Source organism: Venturia canescens, chromosome 1, assembly GCF_019457755.1.
Source record: "Venturia canescens isolate UGA chromosome 1, ASM1945775v1, whole genome shotgun sequence".
Lineage (NCBI taxonomy): Eukaryota > Metazoa > Arthropoda > Insecta > Hymenoptera > Ichneumonidae > Venturia > Venturia canescens.
In genome coordinates this window covers 20,744,892-20,765,035 of record NC_057421.1, presented here as the reverse complement: position 1 = coordinate 20,765,035, position 20,144 = coordinate 20,744,892, and the positions used below count along the sequence as shown (strand labels likewise).

The 20,144-nt window shown below is 36.1% G+C and overlaps 2 protein-coding genes and 2 long non-coding RNA genes across 6 annotated transcripts; 2 read left to right on the top strand and 2 right to left on the bottom strand.

Annotated features, from left to right (window-relative positions):
- Positions 1-940: 940 nt before the first annotated feature.
- On the top strand, positions 941-13,887 carry LOC122419140 (sodium-coupled neutral amino acid transporter 9-like). Of its 2 annotated transcripts, none has more exons than XM_043433445.1 (12): positions 941-1,069; positions 5,948-6,219; positions 7,279-7,474; positions 7,986-8,154; positions 8,261-8,415; positions 10,740-10,897; positions 11,650-11,814; positions 11,896-11,955; positions 12,416-12,598; positions 12,685-12,887; positions 12,973-13,077; positions 13,327-13,887. In XM_043433445.1, the coding sequence occupies exons 2-12, from the start codon at positions 5,970-5,972 to the stop codon at positions 13,738-13,740; spliced, it is 2,058 nt and encodes a 685-aa protein (XP_043289380.1). In that variant the 5' UTR covers positions 941-1,069; positions 5,948-5,969; the 3' UTR covers positions 13,741-13,887. The 2 variants fall into 2 exon arrangements, with proteins under 2 accessions (XP_043289380.1, XP_043289379.1); XM_043433444.1 differs by lacking the exon at positions 941-1,069 and adding an exon at positions 1,608-2,118.
- Positions 9,958-12,618, bottom strand: LOC122419144 (uncharacterized). The gene is made up of 2 exons (XR_006262821.1): positions 12,481-12,618; positions 9,958-10,872 (listed from the first exon to the last, which is right to left on the bottom strand). It is a non-coding gene; the product is annotated as an uncharacterized lncRNA (long non-coding RNA).
- LOC122419143 (uncharacterized) lies at positions 12,638-14,085 on the bottom strand. Its single transcript, XR_006262820.1, has 3 exons — positions 13,906-14,085; positions 13,605-13,736; positions 12,638-12,917 (listed from the first exon to the last, which is right to left on the bottom strand). It is a non-coding gene; the product is annotated as an uncharacterized lncRNA (long non-coding RNA).
- Positions 14,086-15,421: 1,336 nt separating this feature from the next.
- Positions 15,422-20,106, top strand: Psa (puromycin-sensitive aminopeptidase). 2 transcript variants are annotated; one of them, XM_043433442.1, is made up of 4 exons: positions 15,422-15,764; positions 16,136-16,383; positions 16,735-16,888; positions 17,529-20,106. In XM_043433442.1, exons 1-4 carry the CDS (start codon positions 15,636-15,638, stop codon positions 19,644-19,646), a joined length of 2,649 nt encoding a protein of 882 aa, XP_043289377.1. In that variant the 5' UTR covers positions 15,422-15,635; the 3' UTR covers positions 19,647-20,106. The 2 variants fall into 2 exon arrangements, with proteins under 2 accessions (XP_043289377.1, XP_043289378.1); XM_043433443.1 differs by lacking the exon at positions 16,735-16,888 and adding an exon at positions 16,946-17,096 and having other exon boundaries at positions 15,423-15,764.
- The last annotated feature ends 38 nt before the right edge of the window (positions 20,107-20,144 follow it).

The window sequence follows — 20,144 nt, the reverse complement described above, 5'->3', positions numbered from 1 at the left end:
AACGAATCAGAGAAAACACGTGTTTCCCTTAAATTTCTACGAGAGATATCTACGACAGATTTTTGTCAATTTTTCACAATTCATAATTTTGCAATAACAAATTAGCTTAAACTTCAGTTTTCAAGTTTCTAAATGGCCCCGAGTTTCGTACTTCAACAAAATCACATGCCAATTTTACCCCCACCACCGCCGGCTTGAGCCTCAGGCCAGCAGACGACAGGGCTTGTCCCGAGACTCTACCGAGTCTCTTGATAGGCGTATTTTTTAGGCGCGAAATCTGTGTTTTCACTTTTCACTCTCACAAAAAATTAAAAAATCGAAAAAAAATAAATCCTCTTAAAAATCTTGCCAAATTTCAAAAGAATCAGTCAAGTAGATTTAGATTCATACTGTTCACCGGTGAGCAACTTTTTCCCGAAGTGCTATTGCTACCATTGAGTTGATTATTGATATTTTAATTTAGAAAATTCAAAAAATACTGTCTATATGTTGTGTTATGATGTCACAATTAATAAAATAAATTTGTATTAAACAAAAATAAAATAAAATGAACAACAAAAAATAAAAATTACCAAAAAAAACAATAAAATAAAATGAATCTGTATAGCGTTTAAAAAAATTCTTAAAGTTTTTTTCACTGAATTAACGTTTACCCCCCCCCCCCCCCCCCCCCCTTCAAGTCACCTTTATGTTTGAAATTCTTTTCTCACAATGACATTCGTCTCTGAAAGCTGGAAAATACCGATTCACTTAAGCTCACCCTTGGTAACTGTCATAACGTACCAAAATCCATGAAACAGTTGATGACTATTTCAGAGTTAATCTCACGTCAATAAGAAATGCTACAGCACGCAGAATTCTGATTATGTACAGTACAAACAACGGATTACTCGATTATCATCGTCTCGTAATCTCGAAGTACATTTTGCTGTTAGTTCACCAGGGACGAACGTTTCGTTATACCGTGCTTCAAAGTACTGTCTTTCGGACACGAAAGAGTAGGGAAAATCGCGTTTTTGTCCTCAGTCGTTTCTACCTACGTTTGATACGTCAACCAGTTTTTGTTGAGGTGCGATTTCGCGGTTCTTTTTTCTCAATAATTTACCAAAAAACCGGCACATATTTTTACGAATTCTCATTCGAACAGTGGTCAAATGAAATAACACAGGAAATTGTGATTCTCGTCGGTGACGAGCCCGAGCAAATCCAAGTGACCAACTCGTCAAGTACTTTTTATCGAATTACTTTTTTTTTTCTTACACAAAATTCCGATAAACGCTCGGTGCAGTGTCAAAAAGCCGGTAAAGAATTTGGCGATTGCTTCTTCCGAGACCTTGACCCATCCGCGCGCGCGCGCGCGCGCGCGTGTGTGTGTGTGTGTGTGTTTGTGTGTGTTAGAACTTCGGAGCAAATGCTCAGAGTATTTTTCGTCAAGGCATCGAAATCCGCGAAGAAAATTCATTATCGTCGAATTTTTGTGGCGCATATCAAACAATTATCTCCCTGATTTTACCTAATTTATATAATTCTGCTCGTCCATGTCTGAATACCGTAAATTATTCCTTCATTACTCATCCTCGCTACAATGTTTTAATAATTTAATCGACAAAATAATGCGACTGTATAAAGAGAATCCAATAAATTAATCGATCCCTATTGAGAAATCTTTGGAGCATTAGCAACGGAAGCACATCCACGCACATCGTTCAAGTCACATCGCCAGACGACACAGACCATATCGGTATTGCATTGAATTTTCAAACGGAGAGGAGAAGAAAAAAATTTTCCTCAACGGCGCGAAAGAGCAGGGGCAAATATTATCGAGAATTTCTTCGTTATGTCATTTTAAAAGGGGGCGATACAAATCTCTCGTTGCCGGAGCATAATTCTGCAGTTTCTTGGCTCGGTTAATCCAGCAACGACGTTCGACTCTCCGTCGCTTTTTCCAATTCGCGGTTCATCAGCTATTTACAAGACTCAGTTTTATTGTGTTTAATGGAACTTTGGAAAATGAGGACACTTGTGGACATTGAGTGCAACAGTGAAAACAATGAGAATGTCGAACGGTGGTTTCCATGAGTGATTCTTCAACGCCTCCACAATAGAATAGTACTTTCGGTACGAGTTTAAAATTTAAGGGGGGGGGGGGGGGAAGCCTTCTTCTGAAGAAAATAAAAAAAATCGATTGTTTTCGGGAATTTTTTTAGGATACGAAAATAACTCATTATACTGAACTTTCCGGTATAGATTCTAGGATGATTCAAAAGTACAAAGACATTTTTTTAATGTGAGAAATACTAATTTGTGCATCGTTTATATGCGTAAAGTCTCAATGTCGAAATTTCTCAGCTGCGTACAATTCGGAGATCGTAATTATTGTCTGCAAATAAAATTCCAATTTTTTTCCCATTTTCATATACTTTTTTTTCATATTAACCTATGAAAACCCGAACAAATTGTGAAATTTTACATATAGCGAGTATGCGAAAAAAACACTTCTAAAGAAGAAGAAGAATATCACTTCAACGTGCTGTAAATATAGAATTTCGCATTTTATTCGGGTTTTTATGAGTTCATATGAAAGGAAAATATATTAAGACGGAAAAAAAATTTGGAATTTTAGTTGCAGACGATGATTACGATCTCCGCATAGTACGCAGCTGAGAAATTTCGACATTCGGACTTCACGCATAAGCCATGCACAAATTAGTATTTCTCAAATTAAAAAAATGTTTTTATACTTTCGAATTATCCTAGAATCTATACCGAAAAGTTGACTATGGTGAATTATTTCCGTCTATCCTAAAAACATACCCGGAAACAATCGATTTTTTGATTTTCTAAAGCAGAGCCCCCCCCCCCCCCTTAATTGCAAAATAAAAATTCTGTGAAAAGTCACATTTTTCGCTAAAATTCTCACTTGATCGGAAAGTCGAATGAATTTTTTACTATTATTATTCTAAACGATGAAGTCGCTGATCAAATAAATGCAAAAGATCATGAAATTATCTCGCCGGGATGAACAACGAGCAAGGATTATTCGCAATATTCTTTTGAAATAGGACTCGACATTGCAGTGTTCATTCTATTGATTTCATGGGTCCCAAGTAAGGGACACTTTTATCTTTAAAAAAGATTTTCCTCAAGGTTATACACTGATGGTTGGTTAGAGAGTTTCGTGATTATTCAAACGTCAAATACACTCCGTTATCGAAAAATTCAACACAGATTTACTACCGAGAAATAATCTAATCGCGAGTCGTCAACGACATCGTATTAGAAAAAAGTTTTCTTGGGAAATTGGGCCAGCAGCGATTGCGAGCCCCATTTATAAACGGCGCCGCGTCTTCTTCCCTTTTTTTATTATCGCGAGTCTAATTTTTTCCTCTTCCTTCTCCGCACAGAGAGGGAATTTTCTTACAAATGTAGATTGCTCAATATTTTGCCAGCGAGATCACAGAATCGTAGAAAGTAGAGGTTTGCTGAAAAAGGTCAATTATATCTTCACGGAGCCTTTTACGATCGTATGTTACAGCCGCGCGTTCGTATATTTTTTAATCGTGCAATTTAAATCGAAATTTTTCGCAGCTGAGCTGAAATTTTCGGTATAAGCCCGTTTTAAGGACGTGCACGGGCATCTTGCTAAGAAGATTCAAATGTTGAAATATTTTCGAATACGTCATCAATGCAGGCCTAAGAATTAGTTGATCCATTAGAGTTGTCGAGTGACATTAACTCTGCGAAAATGTATTGCAACTAAAAATTTAAGTCACATTTTGGAAACAAAAATGTTTTCGAACAACAAAACAATTTTGTTAGCATTTATGAAAAGTCATTGACAAAAACTTCGGTTCGATTATGATAGAAAAAATACTGACGAAGCAATTGGGATTGCATTTTCATCTGAATTTAAGGTATCTCCTGTACTGCGTGCTAGTCAAATGAGTGCTAAATTTTCAAAAGATCAAGTTTAACGTACCGATTAAACCTATTGTTAGTGGATATTAGGGTGGCGCAAAAAAATCGACTATTTTTTTTTTCAGCGGCTCCTATGAAAATATGTTAATTTATCATGTTTCAAGAGCCCCCTCCAAAAATCAAGTCAACAAAAAAATTTTTAAAGGTCGCTCAAGATTTTTAAAAATTCCAAAAATAGTCGAAATTTGAATTTTTTTATTTAAAAAATTTTTTTGCTCGATACACCGTAATATTGTCCAGAATAAACCAATGAGTTTCTGAAATTTTTAACTCAAAATATTCATTTTAAAAGGTCGCTCATAATTAATTTCATCTTTTATATGCTTTGCTTTCGATGCTTCGAGAGACTTTTAAATATTTATATTAATTATTCATTTTAATTTTCACTTTCAATAAGTAAGATAATGGTTAGAAATACACACTGAGATGGAGGAAAAATCTGACGTAACAAGGTATGATTTTACAATAGGTCGATATTTTTATTTAAACAATTCAAACAATTACGAGAACTAGTTAGCAGAGAAAATGTAATTATGAATAGACCATGCCTGTTTAATCAAAACATTTATTGACTCTCATAATGAGTGAATTTGGTAAAATACTGAGTGATGTTTTGAACAATTTGTTTTAATAATTATGACGTAGATTTTACCAACAAAAATACTTCGAATTGTTGTTTGCGAACAAGTACTTTATAATTGAATGAAAGCAAAAATAGCGTAGGCTCAAACACGGTTTGCTACGCCGGTAAAAAAATTTCCGTGTTTCTGGCCTATTACCTACATTGTTATATACGATTTTTCCTCCGTTTCGTAGTGCATTTTCATCGAGTATCTTACTAATTGGAACTCAAAATTTAAATAGATAATCAATATGAATATTTAATGGTCCCTCGAAACAATAAAATTTAAGTATATAAAAATTAAAATAAATTTTGAGCGACCTTTTAAAATGAATATTTTGAGTTGAAAATTTCAGAAACTCATTGGTTTTTTCGGTACAAAATTTCGCTGTATCGAGCAAAAAAATTTTTTAAATAAAAAAATTCAAATTTCGACTATTTTTGGAATTTTTAAAAATCTTGAGCGACCTTTAAAAATTTTTTTGTTGACTTGATTTTTGGAGGGGGCTCTTGAAACATGATAAATTAACATATTTTCATAGGAGACGCTGAAAAAAAAAATAGTCGATTTTTTTGCGCCACCCTAGTGGATATGCATTAAAGCATATTTCATTAGCGTGAAAAAATATTAGAAACGATAGTTTTGCAAAACCATCAACTAATAAATGCCAATTTCCACGATGACACATTTTCTGTATTCTTTGACCGATTTTATTGCACCGCATCTTTTATTTTCTTTCTCAACCGACCCTTTACGAATTCGCTACGTAGATTCTTTTAAAAATTCACTCCTTCAGATATTATTCATGCAAAAGTTTGTTCGCTTAATGAACAATTAGCTGCAACAGTGAAACGATTAAGTTAAAAACAAAAACTACATGGTGGATTCGTAGAGGATCAGTTGAGCAACAAAATAAGACGTGGTGCAATAAAATCGGTAAAAAAATGCAGATAATTCTTTGAAAAATAACAGTGAAAATGTGTCATCGTGGAAATTTGCATTTGTCAGTTGATCGTTTTCCAAAACTATCGTTTTTAATATTTTTACACGTTAATAAAATATGCTGTAATATAAACCCACTAAAAATACGTTTAATTGGCACGTTAAGCTTGGTCTAAAAGCGTTTTGTAAATTTAGCACTCATTTGACTAGCGTGCAGTACAAGAGTTATCTTAAATTTAAATTTCAATGTCGTTTGAACTTAATATTTGCATTTGCAAGAATCCCAACAGCGATCGCATTTATGAAAACTTGTCCCAAATTTATACTTTTTTATGACGAAAGAGTTGTTCGATCTTTTGGAATTTTCTAATTCAACGTTACATTATTTTCTAACAATATCGTAGTTAATAAATCGTTCGGGGCGACATGTCTTCTGGATGGGAAACCCGAACAGCAGCGTCGGCCAACCCGAGGCTACGATCGCCCTCAAACGAGGCTGAATCAGCGACACCAGAAGCGGGATCAAAATGTGAATCATGGGCAAAATCTCGGCAAAATTTGTTGCCAAAAAATCAGGCGCAAGTTCGCGTTTTCAACCTCGATCGCAATAGATCTCTTGTGCCCGGAAAGAAATACTCGTCCCCCAATGATACCGACAGCCCTGCCGAGAACCAAGGTTCGTATATTCGTCGTGAAATAATTATGGTAAATAATATCGATCGTAAAATATGCAAAATATCCAAACGATAGGCAATTAAGGTAGATCATGCCCGAAGGATCGTATTTATTTTATGGGTCTCCAAATTGAACTGAAGTTTACTTCCTAATTAAAGACACAATCGCTTTAAATTAATGTCAGAGTTATCAATTCGAAATTGTAAATAACATTTTTCAACTTATCTTTTGGCGAGTGAAATGACAAGCCATTAATGAATCGGGGATTCATCACTGACTGAGCCTGAAATTTCATTCGTCCCTGGCAAAAATACATAGTTTTTATATAAAAAATCGCGTTAGAGAGCGCAATGAGAAAACACAACGAAAAATGGATCGAGAAAAAAGTATTAATAAAAAGACAGAAGGCTGTGACAGGAGTGGGCCAAGCCACGAAGAAACAAAATGTCGAAATAAGCAAATCTCAGATTATGCGAGTGCTCATTACCAATTTCGTTCAATCTTTAACGTAAGATATCTTTATTACTATTAAGACAATCTTTTCGAATTTTTCCTCAAACCTTCATTATATACTTTATCGTTATGATATACGTCTTTCATAAATCTCGTTAAAAGCGTTCGTTCGTTATATGGAAAGATAAACGATTTTTTACGCGTAGTCCCTATAACCTTATGTACTTTTCTGCATATTTAAACACGTTGAATGGATGCAGAGGAAAAATGTAAGTGAAAATAATAATTGAAGGAAAGATACGGAAAAGAAAAAGAAAGATATCTAGTAAGTAAGCGGGGACTTTTGTAAATAGGGGGAACTAAGTAAAAACCCATAAGAGTATACTCGGAAATAAAAGACCATTACTACTATAAAGACACGGAACGTTGATGAAACATCAAAAAGTGATTAAAAAATAAGTAAAATAAAGATTTTTTTGAAATGAAAAAAATTATCGGTTTCCGGAACTCGAAAATTATTTCATTTTTATCAGCTCGATTGTAACTCAATTCTAATTCATTTAATGATCTTGGTTGTGGGTTTATTTTTCAATAAATTTTTGGACAGAGGACGACGGACACCGGATATTCAAGAGAAAGCACAGAAGATGCTGGAGCACCAGTCGAACTACCCTTCATCAGGACAGCGGATCCGAGAGTGCACCCCTCTTATCTTCGGCGTCTCACACGAGCGCGGGGTCTGTCATGTTTCCTAATTCCGAGACTAGTGATCTCGATGACATTCCGGCCGGCGATTCCTCCAGGTATTCAAAAATTCTTGAGGGGCGCATTTGAAAAAATCGATTCCACGTAACTTACGATTTCGAACAGTTATCTTTGTGTAATTTGGAAGAAAATATATAAAAGTACCAGCTCGTCGAGCAAATTGTATTTGGGAGTTTTGGGACAACTGAGCAACTATTCGTTTCATCAAAGAGTGAACCAATTCGATGGAACAACAAGAATTCAATACGAAATTTGGAAAATAGCATCGCTCATTATTTCATTCATATTTATTCTTTATTTTTTTACTATTATTTATTGGTTATTATTATAATTAAAAATTATAATGATTAATATATATTTATATAAAAATATCTTAAATATATTAAAAGTAAAAATATTTATAAAAATATAAAAATAAATGTACAAAAATGTCGTTCATATTCGCTATTCGACCATCATTCGTGGGAACAAAGTTTTTTTTTAAGTTCAAACGAACAATAATTTCGGAGTCCTAATTCATATGAAATTTTTTATTTCGCATCCCGATAGGTACGGAAGTATCGGAGCTGCAAGTTTGAATTCCGTAGTATCGGTATTGCCGAGGAAATTGCCACCGCTCGTACAAGAGAATCCCGTGCCGATTCCAGATCCAGGAAATACGACGCCGGGTCTTCACTTTTTGCAGAATCAATGTTATGAGATCCGAGACATGGAAATGGTAAACCGGGGAAGCATCTGGATTGGTTTTACACTATAAAATAACGATATTGGACAGGCTTCGTTTTTTCGCAAGAAAAAATCATCTTTTTTATTGGCTGTTTAAGCTGTTGTCCAGCGAAAAGTACGATGGGAATGAAACTTTCCGTGCCACCAGAGACATCCGCAGGGGATGCGATAGAATTCGTTTGCCAAGCATCCTCGACATTGACACGAGTTTACAACTCGATCCTAAACCGAAACAAAGTTCCCTCGTTACCATGTGAGTGTCAACTTTTTAAATTATTTTTCATAAAAAATATTTTTATTTGAAAAGTTAGATAATATGAATTCAATCTTTGTCAAAGGGTTATTCGAGCATGCAGCACCAGAAAGATTCAAATTTCATTAATATATTCAAAATTTAAAAAGAAAAAAGTCGTGACAGTTTATAAAACTTGTAGAGGAAAATTAAATATGCTCATGTTTAGCACGATCAATATCTTGCTAATATTTTTATTAAAATTTTGATAACATTGTACTGTCGAATCTCAGTTTTATTGATTGATCTTAAAAATCCTCGATCCGATATTTGATGGAACGTGATTTTTCAATATTTGCTGGAATCGTCATTTTTCTTGACGTCATAAAATTCCGATAATGAGTCTAAAGTCATGAAATAGACATTTTTTCGAAAAGATAAAATGGAGCGAAAGAGTTGTTGACGAATGGTCGAGAAGTTCCCGTTGAACAATGCAGCAATTAGTGAATTTGATTCGAAATGCTAAATATGAAGACCGACAATGAATTGAAACGCAGGGACTAAGAGACAGACAAAAGAGACAGACCCCAAACAATAAAAATTATACCATTTCCAGGCTCACTATTCGACCATACTTTGTGACAATTGTAAAATTCTTTTGCGCGTTGTTCAGCAGCCATATTTCAGTTTTTTTAGACTTTTGCTATGACTTTGATTTTTATAGCCATTTTATTATATATATGAAAAAAAGGCGCAATTTTAAGAATTTTTTTAGACCCTCCAGGTAAGGGCAAATCAATTTTATTGATTGTGACATTATATTACAATATATGAACAATATTTCTGTGATTTTTAAAACTGAACATCAATAATTAACTCGATGGTAGCAAATCTTCAGAGGCACTTCAAAAAAAAGTTGTCCATCGGTGAATGGTATAAGCAAAATCTACTCCACCGGTTCTTTTGAAATTTGGCATGGTACTTTCTTACACAATTGACCAGGTATCTACGAGAGGACGTTTTTTTTCGTTGTTTTGCATTTTTTGGGACACTTGGAAGTGAAAACATTGATTTCCGCCGAAAAAATAAGTCTATTCACTATTTTAAAATTAATAATTATGAAAAATTGTGAAAAATATCTTGCAGATACCTGATAAATTGTGTAAAGAAGTACCATGCCAAATTTCAAAGGGATCGGTCGAGTAGATTCCGATTTACACTGTTCACTGGTGAACAACTTTTTTCCGAGGTGCCTCTGCTACCAAAACAGATTAGCATTAGCAGTGTTTAAAAAAATTCTTAAAATTTTATTCGTCGATTGACGTTACCCCGTCCTTAAAGCCAGTTTACTCTTTTCTCTTTTCCTCCTTTTCGAGCTCACGATCTCTCGCTCTCGCTCATCGGCTCTTTCCCTTTGTTGCAATTCGTATCTCGAACTAATTGCACGATCGACATTATCGTAATCGCACGAGCGTTGGATGTCGACAGAATAAACAGAAGTTTCATAAGAAAATTTTGTTAGGGTTACTGTATTCGTGCTATTTATAGGTCAACTCTCGGATCTCTCGATTCAACTCTTTTTATTTTTCATTCTCTCATCCCCGAAATCTTTGTGTTTCTTTGGGATTTTGAGATATAAATGATGGATGGATTGACGAAAAATTAACGACCAAGAGAATAAAACCTAATGTGCTATTGTCGGCGTGGAACATTGTTTTCTTCTGCTCAATGGTATCCGACCAATGTGTGTATCGATTTATTGTATATTGGAAAAATCCGAAGCGCGCGTGTCACATACACTGTCTCAATTACGCATGACCAGACGATAAATATTATTTCGCGTTCACAATAGTCATTTCTTATCAGAGGCAAAACATTTGCCATCACATTTCGTTTAATCGTATTTCCTTTACTCTGTTAATAATTTTGTAACCTACAGTCAATGATGTGCCTGCAGACCTCGAATTGCTTCTAGCGGGAGCCTTGGGTACGGTTTAGACATTACAATTTTTTTCTCTTCCACGAAGGAAATTCACAAAATTTCGTAGCAGATTCTTTCGGGGTTTAATCAAATGGCTCTGATTCATCCGAAATATTGGCTTAGATTAAGATCTCACGGAGTTACGGAATATTATGAATAATGCGTGTACTTTGATCTTAGACTCGATACGATGATGAGACGAGGAAAATAGTTTCCATGTTATTGTCAATTTTTGAGAATTGTGTTTTGAGAACACAGGAAATTCGTTCATCTCAATTTTCTCATATGATTCAATCGATTCTTATTTTCTTGTATATTTTTTCTACAGTTTTCTGTTTATTTTATTTGTTTTAATAAATTTCAGATTTTCGATATGGAACACGATATTAGGGTCCTCCCTGTTAACGATGCCCTGGGGATTCCTGATGGCTGGTCTCATTCCAGGATTTTTTATGCTGCTCGTGATGAGTGGTCTTTGCCTTTATACTGCTTACCGCCTGTTGAGAATACACAAATATCATGGTTCGTTGAACATAAGAACAATACTTGGAAAATTCGAAACAATTCTCTTGTGGATCATGGTCCATGTGTATAAGCTCGTCAGCGGTTGCGCTACTTGTACTTTAATCATTGGCTGCGAGGTGGCATATTTTCTTATCGATGTATTAATTCAATTGCTGCAATTCGATAAATGGACACTTTGAAATAATACCGTCGAAGAAATCGTGATTTTGAAATAATACCGTTTAAGTTATTGTGATTTTGAATGACATGTGCTCGTTGGAAACTAAGAGTTTTCGGGTTATTATCGTTTTTTTTTATGTAAAGACTCTGATGGCGCGACCGTTGACGGGATAAGCTAACTCTTTATTTTCACTGAACAAGGTAGTGATGCCAATATTTCAAAAAACCAGCTCAAGCCCTGTTCTTGGATACTCAGTTGTAAACCCTTTTCACTGAACCGCCTTAAAACTGTAGAAGAGGGAAGGGAAATAATTGAAATGTGTATAAGTCGAGAAGTGTGAAGACTTTTCTTTTGCGACAGTTCGTCCAAATTTAAACTTTCGATTTTTTTTAATACTGGATTTTCCGAAAGATGGAAAGTTTTTCTAATGCTAATAGAAATTATCAAGGGATCTGAGTGCGCTGTAAGATTTCTTTTTCTCCTGGTTCTTTGACATGTTGCATTAAGTATTTGCGGTAGCGATTTTTTAAATCATCGACACATAACTAAAATGAAATGATCAATTTTTGTTTTGTACTGTTATCTACAGGGGGTGACGAGAGAATTGAAGTTCCTGAATTATGCAGAATATATCTCGGCCCGTTCGCCGATTACGTGGCTCGTGCTTTCAGCATCAGTGTTCTTCTCGGTGCCAACATTGCTTACTGGATCTTAATGTCAAATGTTCTTTACAATTCGATCAATTTTTTTTATGGTATATCATGAAAAAAACAATCATACGATGAATGCCCTGAAAGTATTTTTATCTAAATACTCGATCTATTTATAATTATAGATCAAATTGCTGGTTTCTCGGATCAACAAGTGATCGATAACGCAACAAGGGTTCCCGAAGGTTTGTTCATTTCCTTTCACTTATAATAGGATCTATCTTACATGGTGCATCACGAACTTTGGTCAATGATTGTTATTTTGATTGCTTTCTCATAAAATTGAGGAGTTCACTTTTCAATAATAGTTTCTTGAGAAAAAACAGAGAGCAGTAGTGCTTGTTAAAAATTTATTTCATTAAATTTAGATCAGTGCAATTATACAATGGCACCAGTTGTCCATGCACTTTGTTTCGAATACGATCGTAATGGTGAAATAATGTTTGAAATAATGAAGCAGTCGAAATTGATTATCGAATTGCACTATATTTCTTTTATAATTGAAAGATAAAATAATTATTCGAGATTATTGAAGTTTTTGAAAAAAATAAGCCTTTGAGTGCAGTTGGTTCACTGTTTTCTCATTTTCTCTACCATTTTATAATTTCTCCTTCGATTATATGATAAATTCATTGTTTTTTCAAGTCCTTTGTCCGAAGCAAGAAGTATTCAATCACAGTAATGATGCGAAACCGACTGACCGAACTTACGACAATCTCGGACCTGCGTGGGATCTTTACAAGACCGTGCCGTTTTTTCTCGCCATTCCGATATTTCCTCTTCTGAACTTTAACACGACGACGTTCTTTACGAAATTCAATTCACTCGGTACGTCGACACTTTAATTTTTCTGTGCCACGAGTGAAATTTTGCGAATAAGGAAACTGATATAAAAGTTTCCAATTTATTTACAGGAACGATTGCTGTCATGTATCTCGTCGCTTTCGTAATCACGAAATCGTCCAGTTGGGGTATTAATATGTCGACCGCAGCTTGGGATAACAGCTGGAGACTTCAGTCAACATTTCCTGCTCTTACTGGCATGCTGACCATGTCCTTTTTCATTCACAATATCATCATCACGATAATGCAGCATAATCGTGATCAGGGCAATAATGTATTTATGAAATTCCACGTTTCATCATAGCTAGAAAAGAAAGTTCAATAATATATCAGACGAATGCTTCATCAATTTGTTTCAGGCAAGAGATTTGTCGATAGCCTACATTCTTGTTACACTCACTTACTTCACCGTTGGGCCAATTTTTTTCATCAGTTTTCCCTTGGCAAAGTATTGCATTCAAGATGTAAGTAAACATGAATTGATAGTAAGGAAAATTCAATATTTTTTTATTCAACTTTTAATTCTAATTCTGGAAAGTTTGCGCGTCAATCTTCAAAACTCCGATATGGAGAATTTGTGAATTCAAAACAAAATAATTGATTATATAATTAACAGAAATTTTTTAAAAGTCCTTTTGCATGGAATCAAATAGTTAAAATCGTTATTTATAGCAAGAATATGTTGTGATAAAAGAAAATGTTTTGTGTTGCAGAATTTTTTGAACAATTTTCAAAAATGGGACCCACTCACGGTTGGAGCGCGGGTGGTTCTACTATTTCAATTGTTGACAGTGTTTCCGTTGATAAATTACATGCTTAGAATTCGTCTTCTCTCTGTGATATCGTCTTTCGTAAATTCAACAAGATGCAACGTCATAATCGTCAATCTGTTCGTCGTTACTATTTGTATAGTATTCGCTAGATATATGCCGCATATAGGAACTGTAATAAGATATACGGGTGCGATAAGCGGTATGATATACATTTTTACCTTGCCGAGTATATTGCATCTTGCGATACTTTGCAAAAAAGGTGAAGCGACCATTCAATCAGTAATACTCCATCTGTGCATACCCGTTATCGGTGCTGCTAATTTTGTTGGTCAATTATTTGTTAGTTTCAACTAAAAATCGAAAATATCAAAGACTCGTCATCAGGATATATCGCTTCGACACAATCACATGAATGTCATTACAAAATGAGATTTCATTCGTCGTCATTTGTAGTTTCAAAACAATTATAGTTCAATAAATATGTATGAATAAGTAGAAAAATTTTCTTCTATATAGTACCAATTGAGAATTCGGCGATGTGAGCTCTCGTTCCAATTAAATACATTTTTACAAACGATTTAAAAACTACATAAAAAAGACCGCGGAATTGTGTGTCACGATGTGAAATATTGTGTAAAAGCCCCCAGAGAGATGTGGAAATGTCGGGTGCGAATAATATGTACGGTTGTGTAAACAACTATATACATACCAAATTTTACAAAATTGACACTGCGGAACATCTCGGTAATGGCAGCACCGTACGAACTCAGAGAAATACAATCGAAAACGGAACGCGATTACTTCACTCGTATTTCGTTATTTAGAAGTCTCCGAGGGTCAAATTTCAATCTAATATCGCAACCGGTGAGTGCGAGAGGGATATAGCTGCAAATTTCGAAATCGAAATTCTTTGACACAGTTTGAACCGATTGAAAAAAGGCTCTGTCAGTTCCAAGTGAGGTTAGTCGTCGACTGATCCATAGGATGGGGAAGGTTTGATTCGAACGATTGTCGCTAGAGGGTATTATCCAGCAGTTGAGAGTTTCTTTTCTCAATGACTTTTTTCGCCTTCATGACTGAACCAAAATGATTTCATCTGATGACCTCCCTGAACTTGGCCAACTGATTTTAGATTTTCAACTTCTTTTTAGAGTATAATCAAAAAAACGAAACATTCGTCTAAAGTTAGATTTTTTTTGTTTTTCGATCGTGAGATAGCATGAGTTTTTATAAATGTCTAATCATCGTTATCATAATTTACGTTACGAAGTGAAAAACTAGGTGATTTCTTGAAAATGTACTTTTGCACGAAAACACTGTGAAATGGAAAACGAATTCGGACATTGAACTGGTTGTATCGAGTAATTCGAACGCATCGTTTTCCGTAATTTGCATTGGTTGGGGGGACTTGTTTTGAGGAACATATTTTGAATGACAAATGATTAAATTATTCGATAGGCTTATTGCAAAGATGTAAACAATAATTTTCGACTTTGGATAATTCAATAATTGGAATAACATAATTGCTAAAATTTCTTTTATTCCGCGAGACGTTCATACGTCTAATCCCACGACATGCTGCCGTTAACGAAAAAAATGGGAACTGAATGAATGCATTACATATTAAAAAGGATTTGTCATCTCGTTTCGGTATATTGCATGCAATAGATTTTCATTATTTTCCGAACAATTTGTGTTTGCTCAACCCAATATTTAAGTGTACATCCTTCCGATTGGAGTAGGAGAGAGGTGGATAGCGCCGATAGCTGTATTTTTGGGTATTTGTAAGCATTTGTTTTGAAAAAAAGAGAAAACCTAGAAAATTAGGTATTGTGAGACACACCTTTTTGTTTTTTACTTTTTTTAATAAATATATTCGTAAGTGTCGAAAGACTGAGCTGTCCGGTGCTGAGCTGTCCTCTAAGAAAGAGATGATGGTGTTATTAGTACTCCGATCAGTCACAGGGTCGCAGCACAATATATAAAAATTGAGTGAAATGTTGTTGCTGTCGCGCAGCTTTCACCGCGCTTGTTTGCACTATCGCAACGTGAGTCGGCACAAAGGAGTACGTACGTTTCAAGATCCTAGCGGTCTCCCATCGCGGTTGAGTTCATTCTGGCAGTTGAGAACCCTTCGGCGCAACATTGTTATTAGAAAATTTTTTAATAATTCTGTACGTTCATTATTTACGAGTTTTTGTATTTATAATAACGAAAAATTGAAACTAGTCAACGACAAACTGGCAACTATGAGTCCGGTTAATAAAAAACCTTTTCGCCGGTTACCCACCGATGTTGTACCTTATCATTATGAAATATCGTTGACGCCCGATCTCAAGAATTTCATTTTTGAGGGCAGTGAGGATATTCACATTGACGTAAGTTTTTTCCTTCGTTTTTTCAATTGAATGGTTCCTTTATAAGATGTTTTTTTAACACTTTTCGTCGTTCAAACTATTTGACGGATTAATAAAATCGGGCCCCATATGGCCAACATAACCAAAGCGATTTCCCTTGCCAATCGATATTTAGACTGAACTGTAAATTTGCCCTACTTCGGATTTCTTTATGGGGAGCAAAGCAATTTGATCTTTTGAAATCCTTATTTGAATGTATGTTACATTACATATATAAAAAAGTTTTTTCAATCCATTTTATGTGTTATGAAGTTTTTTGACATTTTTGTAAATGCAAAAAATGAATTTGGTCTTACATTTACTGCAGAGAAGGAAATGTTCTCTCTTTTCAGGTCAAAACATCTACCGACACGATCGTCATAAATTCTTTGGAAATTGACATCAAATGTGTAACTTTTAAAAGTTCAGAAGATGGCAAAGAATTACCAGCAAACAAGATTACCTTCTCTGTCAATGAAGAGACTGTTACTCTTGTATTTCCGGAAAAACTTCCTGTTGGCAGAGTTGGCAGGCTTAGCTTGGATTTCGTTGGAAAGATTGATGACAAAATGAAGGGATTTTATCGCAGCAAGTACACAGAGTAAGAAATTATTGTTATTGTTTTGATGCATTTTATTGAACCAACAAGATAAGTAACCGGAAGATAAAACACGAATTAACAAATGTAAAAAGGGATAGGAAAAATTTTGAATCAATATTTTTACATATTTATATTGTTTCTAAGAATTTATTGACAACTCACTGATTGAGTAAATTTTGTTGATGCTGAAGAAAACGTAATCAAAACCGTTTTTACTGCATTACTATATGTTGATGAAAATGGAAATTTATTTCCATGATCACTGCTGTTATTTATTGTTCCAAAGATGAGAAAATTAGAGTGGAAAATGTGAAAAAATGTAGAGCCAATAAAAAATGTAGATATTTTTAGTATACAAACAGGAAAAAAGCGTTGGAACGGGGTAACGTTTCTCTGTCCGACATCGGCACGTAGATTTTTCCCATGCTGGGATGAACCGAGTTTGAAAGCGACATTTAGCATAGAACTCATAGTTCCCGATGATCTGATGGGTTTGAGCAACATGGTGAGGATTTATTGACTCCTCTTCTCTCTATAAATGATTTGTATGGTGCGTTCGCAGAGCGGATGGAGATGTCAGATATGCCGGGGTGACACAGTTCGAAGCAACGGACGCGAGGCGTTGTTTCCCTTGCTGGGATGAACCAGCTCACAAAGCAACTTTCGACATTACCCTCAAAGTAACGAGTGGTCTCGTGGCTCTCTCAAACATGGTGAGCAACGCCTTGCGTTTCGTTTTTTTGTCTAATATTCCCATATTTCTTAATATTTTATTTTATAAAAACAAATTATGGTGAAAATGATTTATTTTGATTGGATTATTTGAAAATAATTTATTCAGAAAAGTCACATTGGAATCCATAAACTTTTTTTTTTCTATTTACCCTGATTATATAGCATGAAAATTAAAAATGAAAATCTTTTCGAGCGGAAATTTCAACTAGAGTCTAACGAAAAATCGAAAGAAATTTTTTTTTTAAAGTTGCTTTTCAATTAACCCACGTCTGAGTGTTTTTGTTTGAAAAACGCTTCATAAAACATCGATGCAAGAGGTACAATTTCGCGAGAAATTGAATATGCAAAAGCAATGCTTAACTAGTTGACGAAAAGTAAAAAAATAATAATGCGTTTCTGCATTCTGTCAGCCCGTCGAGAGTACGAAAAAAACGGATAACCACGAGATTCTTAAGTTCCAACGTACACCGATAATGTCAACGTACCTAGTGGCCGTGGTAGTTGGTGAATTCGACTACGTCGAGGACAAAACATCGGACGGAGTGTTGGTACGAGTTTACACACCAAAAACGAAGGAGGAACAGGGACGTTTCGCGCTGGAGACGGCGATCAAAGTGCTGCCGTATTACAACGAATATTTCGGTCTCTCGTATCCCCTGCCAAAAATGGATTTGATAGCGATAGCTGATTTTTCAGCGGGTGCTATGGAGAATTGGGGTTTGGTAACATATCGAGAGACGTGTTTGTTGGTTGATCCAGAGAACACATCGGCGGTGCAGAAGCAGTGGATAGCTTTGGTCGTGGCTCACGAGTTGGCGCACCAATGGTTCGGTAACCTTGTAACGATGGAATGGTGGACGCATCTTTGGTTGAACGAGGGCTATGCATCGTTCGTAGAATATTTATGCGTCGATCATCTGTTCCCCGAGTACGATATATGGACCCAATTCGTCGCAGATACTCACGCTCGAGCTTTGGAGCTGGACGGTTTGAAGAACAGCCATCCGATCGAAGTTCCAGTCGGGCATCCTTCCGAGATAGATGAAATTTTCGACGACATATCTTACAGAAAGGGCGCAAGTGTAATAAGAATGTTGCATTCCTGGATCGGTGACAACGATTTCCGAAAAGGTATGAACCTCTACCTGAAACGTCACAGTTACGCGAATGCTGAGACCGAACAATTGTGGGATGCGCTTGAAGAAGCGAGTCAAAAGCCTGTACGAGCTGTTATGACCACATGGACGAAACAACAAGGCTTTCCCATACTGAAAGTAGATCTCAAACAAGACAACGGAAATCGCGTAGTCTCGCTGAGTCAGAGTAGATTTTTATCCAACGGTTCGACCGATACCGCTGACAGTTTATGGATGATACCGATTAGCGTGAGCAGCTCGAAGGCCCCAACGGAAATAGTCGCCCAAACGGTTATGAGCGAACGAGCAACAACACTTGTAATTGAAAACGAGCCGGTAGGTTCGTGGATTAAAGTAAACCCTGGTACCATAGGATTTTATCGTACGCGATACAGTCCCGAAGCGCTCGAGCTCATCGTTCCCGCCATTCGAGAACGAACGATTCCGCCATTGGATAGATTAGGATTGCTCGATGATTTGTCAGCGATGGTACAAGCGAACTTGGCCTCGACCGACGAAGTGTTGCGTTTCCTCGAAGCTTTCCAGTACGAGGACAATTACACGGTTTGGTCCAGCATCGCCAATACTCTTGGTAAAATTGGTATTCTCGTTGGCGATTTAGAGATCGAAGATCAGTTCAAAGCCTTTGGCCGATGGTTGTTCAAAGATGTCGCGGCAAGAATCGGCTGGGATCCGAAGCCCAACGAGAGCCATCTCGACACGCTTTTGAGATCACTCGTTCTCGGCAAAATGGGAGCTTACGGCGACGAAGCGACGATCGAAGAAGCCAGAAGGCGTTTCCAGCTCCATCTCAAGGGGGAAATCCTTTCAGCTGATTTACGCTCACCCGTTTATCGAGCTGTACTTTCCTCCGGCGATCCAAGTATTTACGAAGCTATGATCGACCTCTATCGAAAAACTGATCTCCACGAAGAAAAAGATCGAATTCTACGAGCTCTCGGTGCTATCAGGGACGAACATTTCTTGGCCAAAGTATTAGAATTCGGTATGAGCGATGAGGTCCGACCACAGGATACCGTTTTCGCATTTATGTCCGTAGTTACCTGTCACAAAGGACGTATATTGGCCTGGGATTTCTTTAAGAAAAATTGGAGAACCCTCATGTCCCGTTACGAGGGCGGTTGCTTGTTCACCAGTCTCGTCAAGTATACAACAGAAAATTTCGTCACCGAAGAAAAAGCCGCCAACGTAGAGGCCTTTTTCGAAACTCATCCTACCCCTGGTACCGAAAGAGCTGTCCAACAAAGCGTCGAAACAATAAGACTCAACGCTGCTTGGCTCAACAGGGATAAAGAAGCTATTGAAAAATACCTTCTCTCATGGCAATCAAATGCTCAAAACCTCGATAACTCCTGTTCCAAAAGAGTGTAAAATAACTTCGCTCTTCTCTTTCCCCACCAATTTGCTTCTTACGTATTAATTGTGATTATTTTCGTTTCGGAGCGTAAAACTAGCCATTTATCGCGATCCACGATGATCTTCGCATTTCTCGACAATGTGTCCGGGTTTTCATGGGTACCGCCTTCGAATTAAAGCGCACTCAGTCATCCACATCATTCATATATACTTATACAATACTACCATAAGAATTCATTTAAAATATCATTATATACCTGATTTAAAAAAAAAAAACAAAGAAAAAAACAGAACGAATTGAAAAAAAAAATTGTGAAAAGAAGATAATTGTCCGAATCGATCAGAACTGGAAATATATGCAGATGAAGTTCCTTCTCAAATGGGGTTTTGTAAAACGACGCTTCAAATTTTATCGTCTTACCATTAATTATTGTAAATCTTTGAGATTTTGCGAGGATATAAATTTTCAAAGAAATCGCGACCTGATGGTTTGGACATTTGATCTACTTCGAT

Excerpts from the sequence above, each read along its gene's own strand:
- LOC122419140 (XM_043433445.1), top strand. The coding sequence starts at position 5,970 with ATGTCTTCTGGATGGGAAACCCGAACAGCAGCGTCGGCCAACCCGAGG. Across the intron at positions 6,220-7,278 it reads CAGCCCTGCCGAGAACCAAG|AGGACGACGGACACCGGATA; the intron begins GTTCGTATATTC and ends ATTTTTGGACAG. Across the intron at positions 8,155-8,260 it reads AGATCCGAGACATGGAAATG|CTGTTGTCCAGCGAAAAGTA; the intron begins GTAAACCGGGGA and ends TGGCTGTTTAAG.
- Psa (XM_043433442.1), top strand. The coding sequence starts at position 15,636 with ATGAGTCCGGTTAATAAAAAACCTTTTCGCCGGTTACCCACCGATGTT. Across the intron at positions 16,384-16,734 it reads TATCGCAGCAAGTACACAGA|TATACAAACAGGAAAAAAGC; the intron begins GTAAGAAATTAT and ends AGATATTTTTAG. Across the intron at positions 16,889-17,528 it reads TGATGGGTTTGAGCAACATG|CCCGTCGAGAGTACGAAAAA; the intron begins GTGAGGATTTAT and ends GCATTCTGTCAG.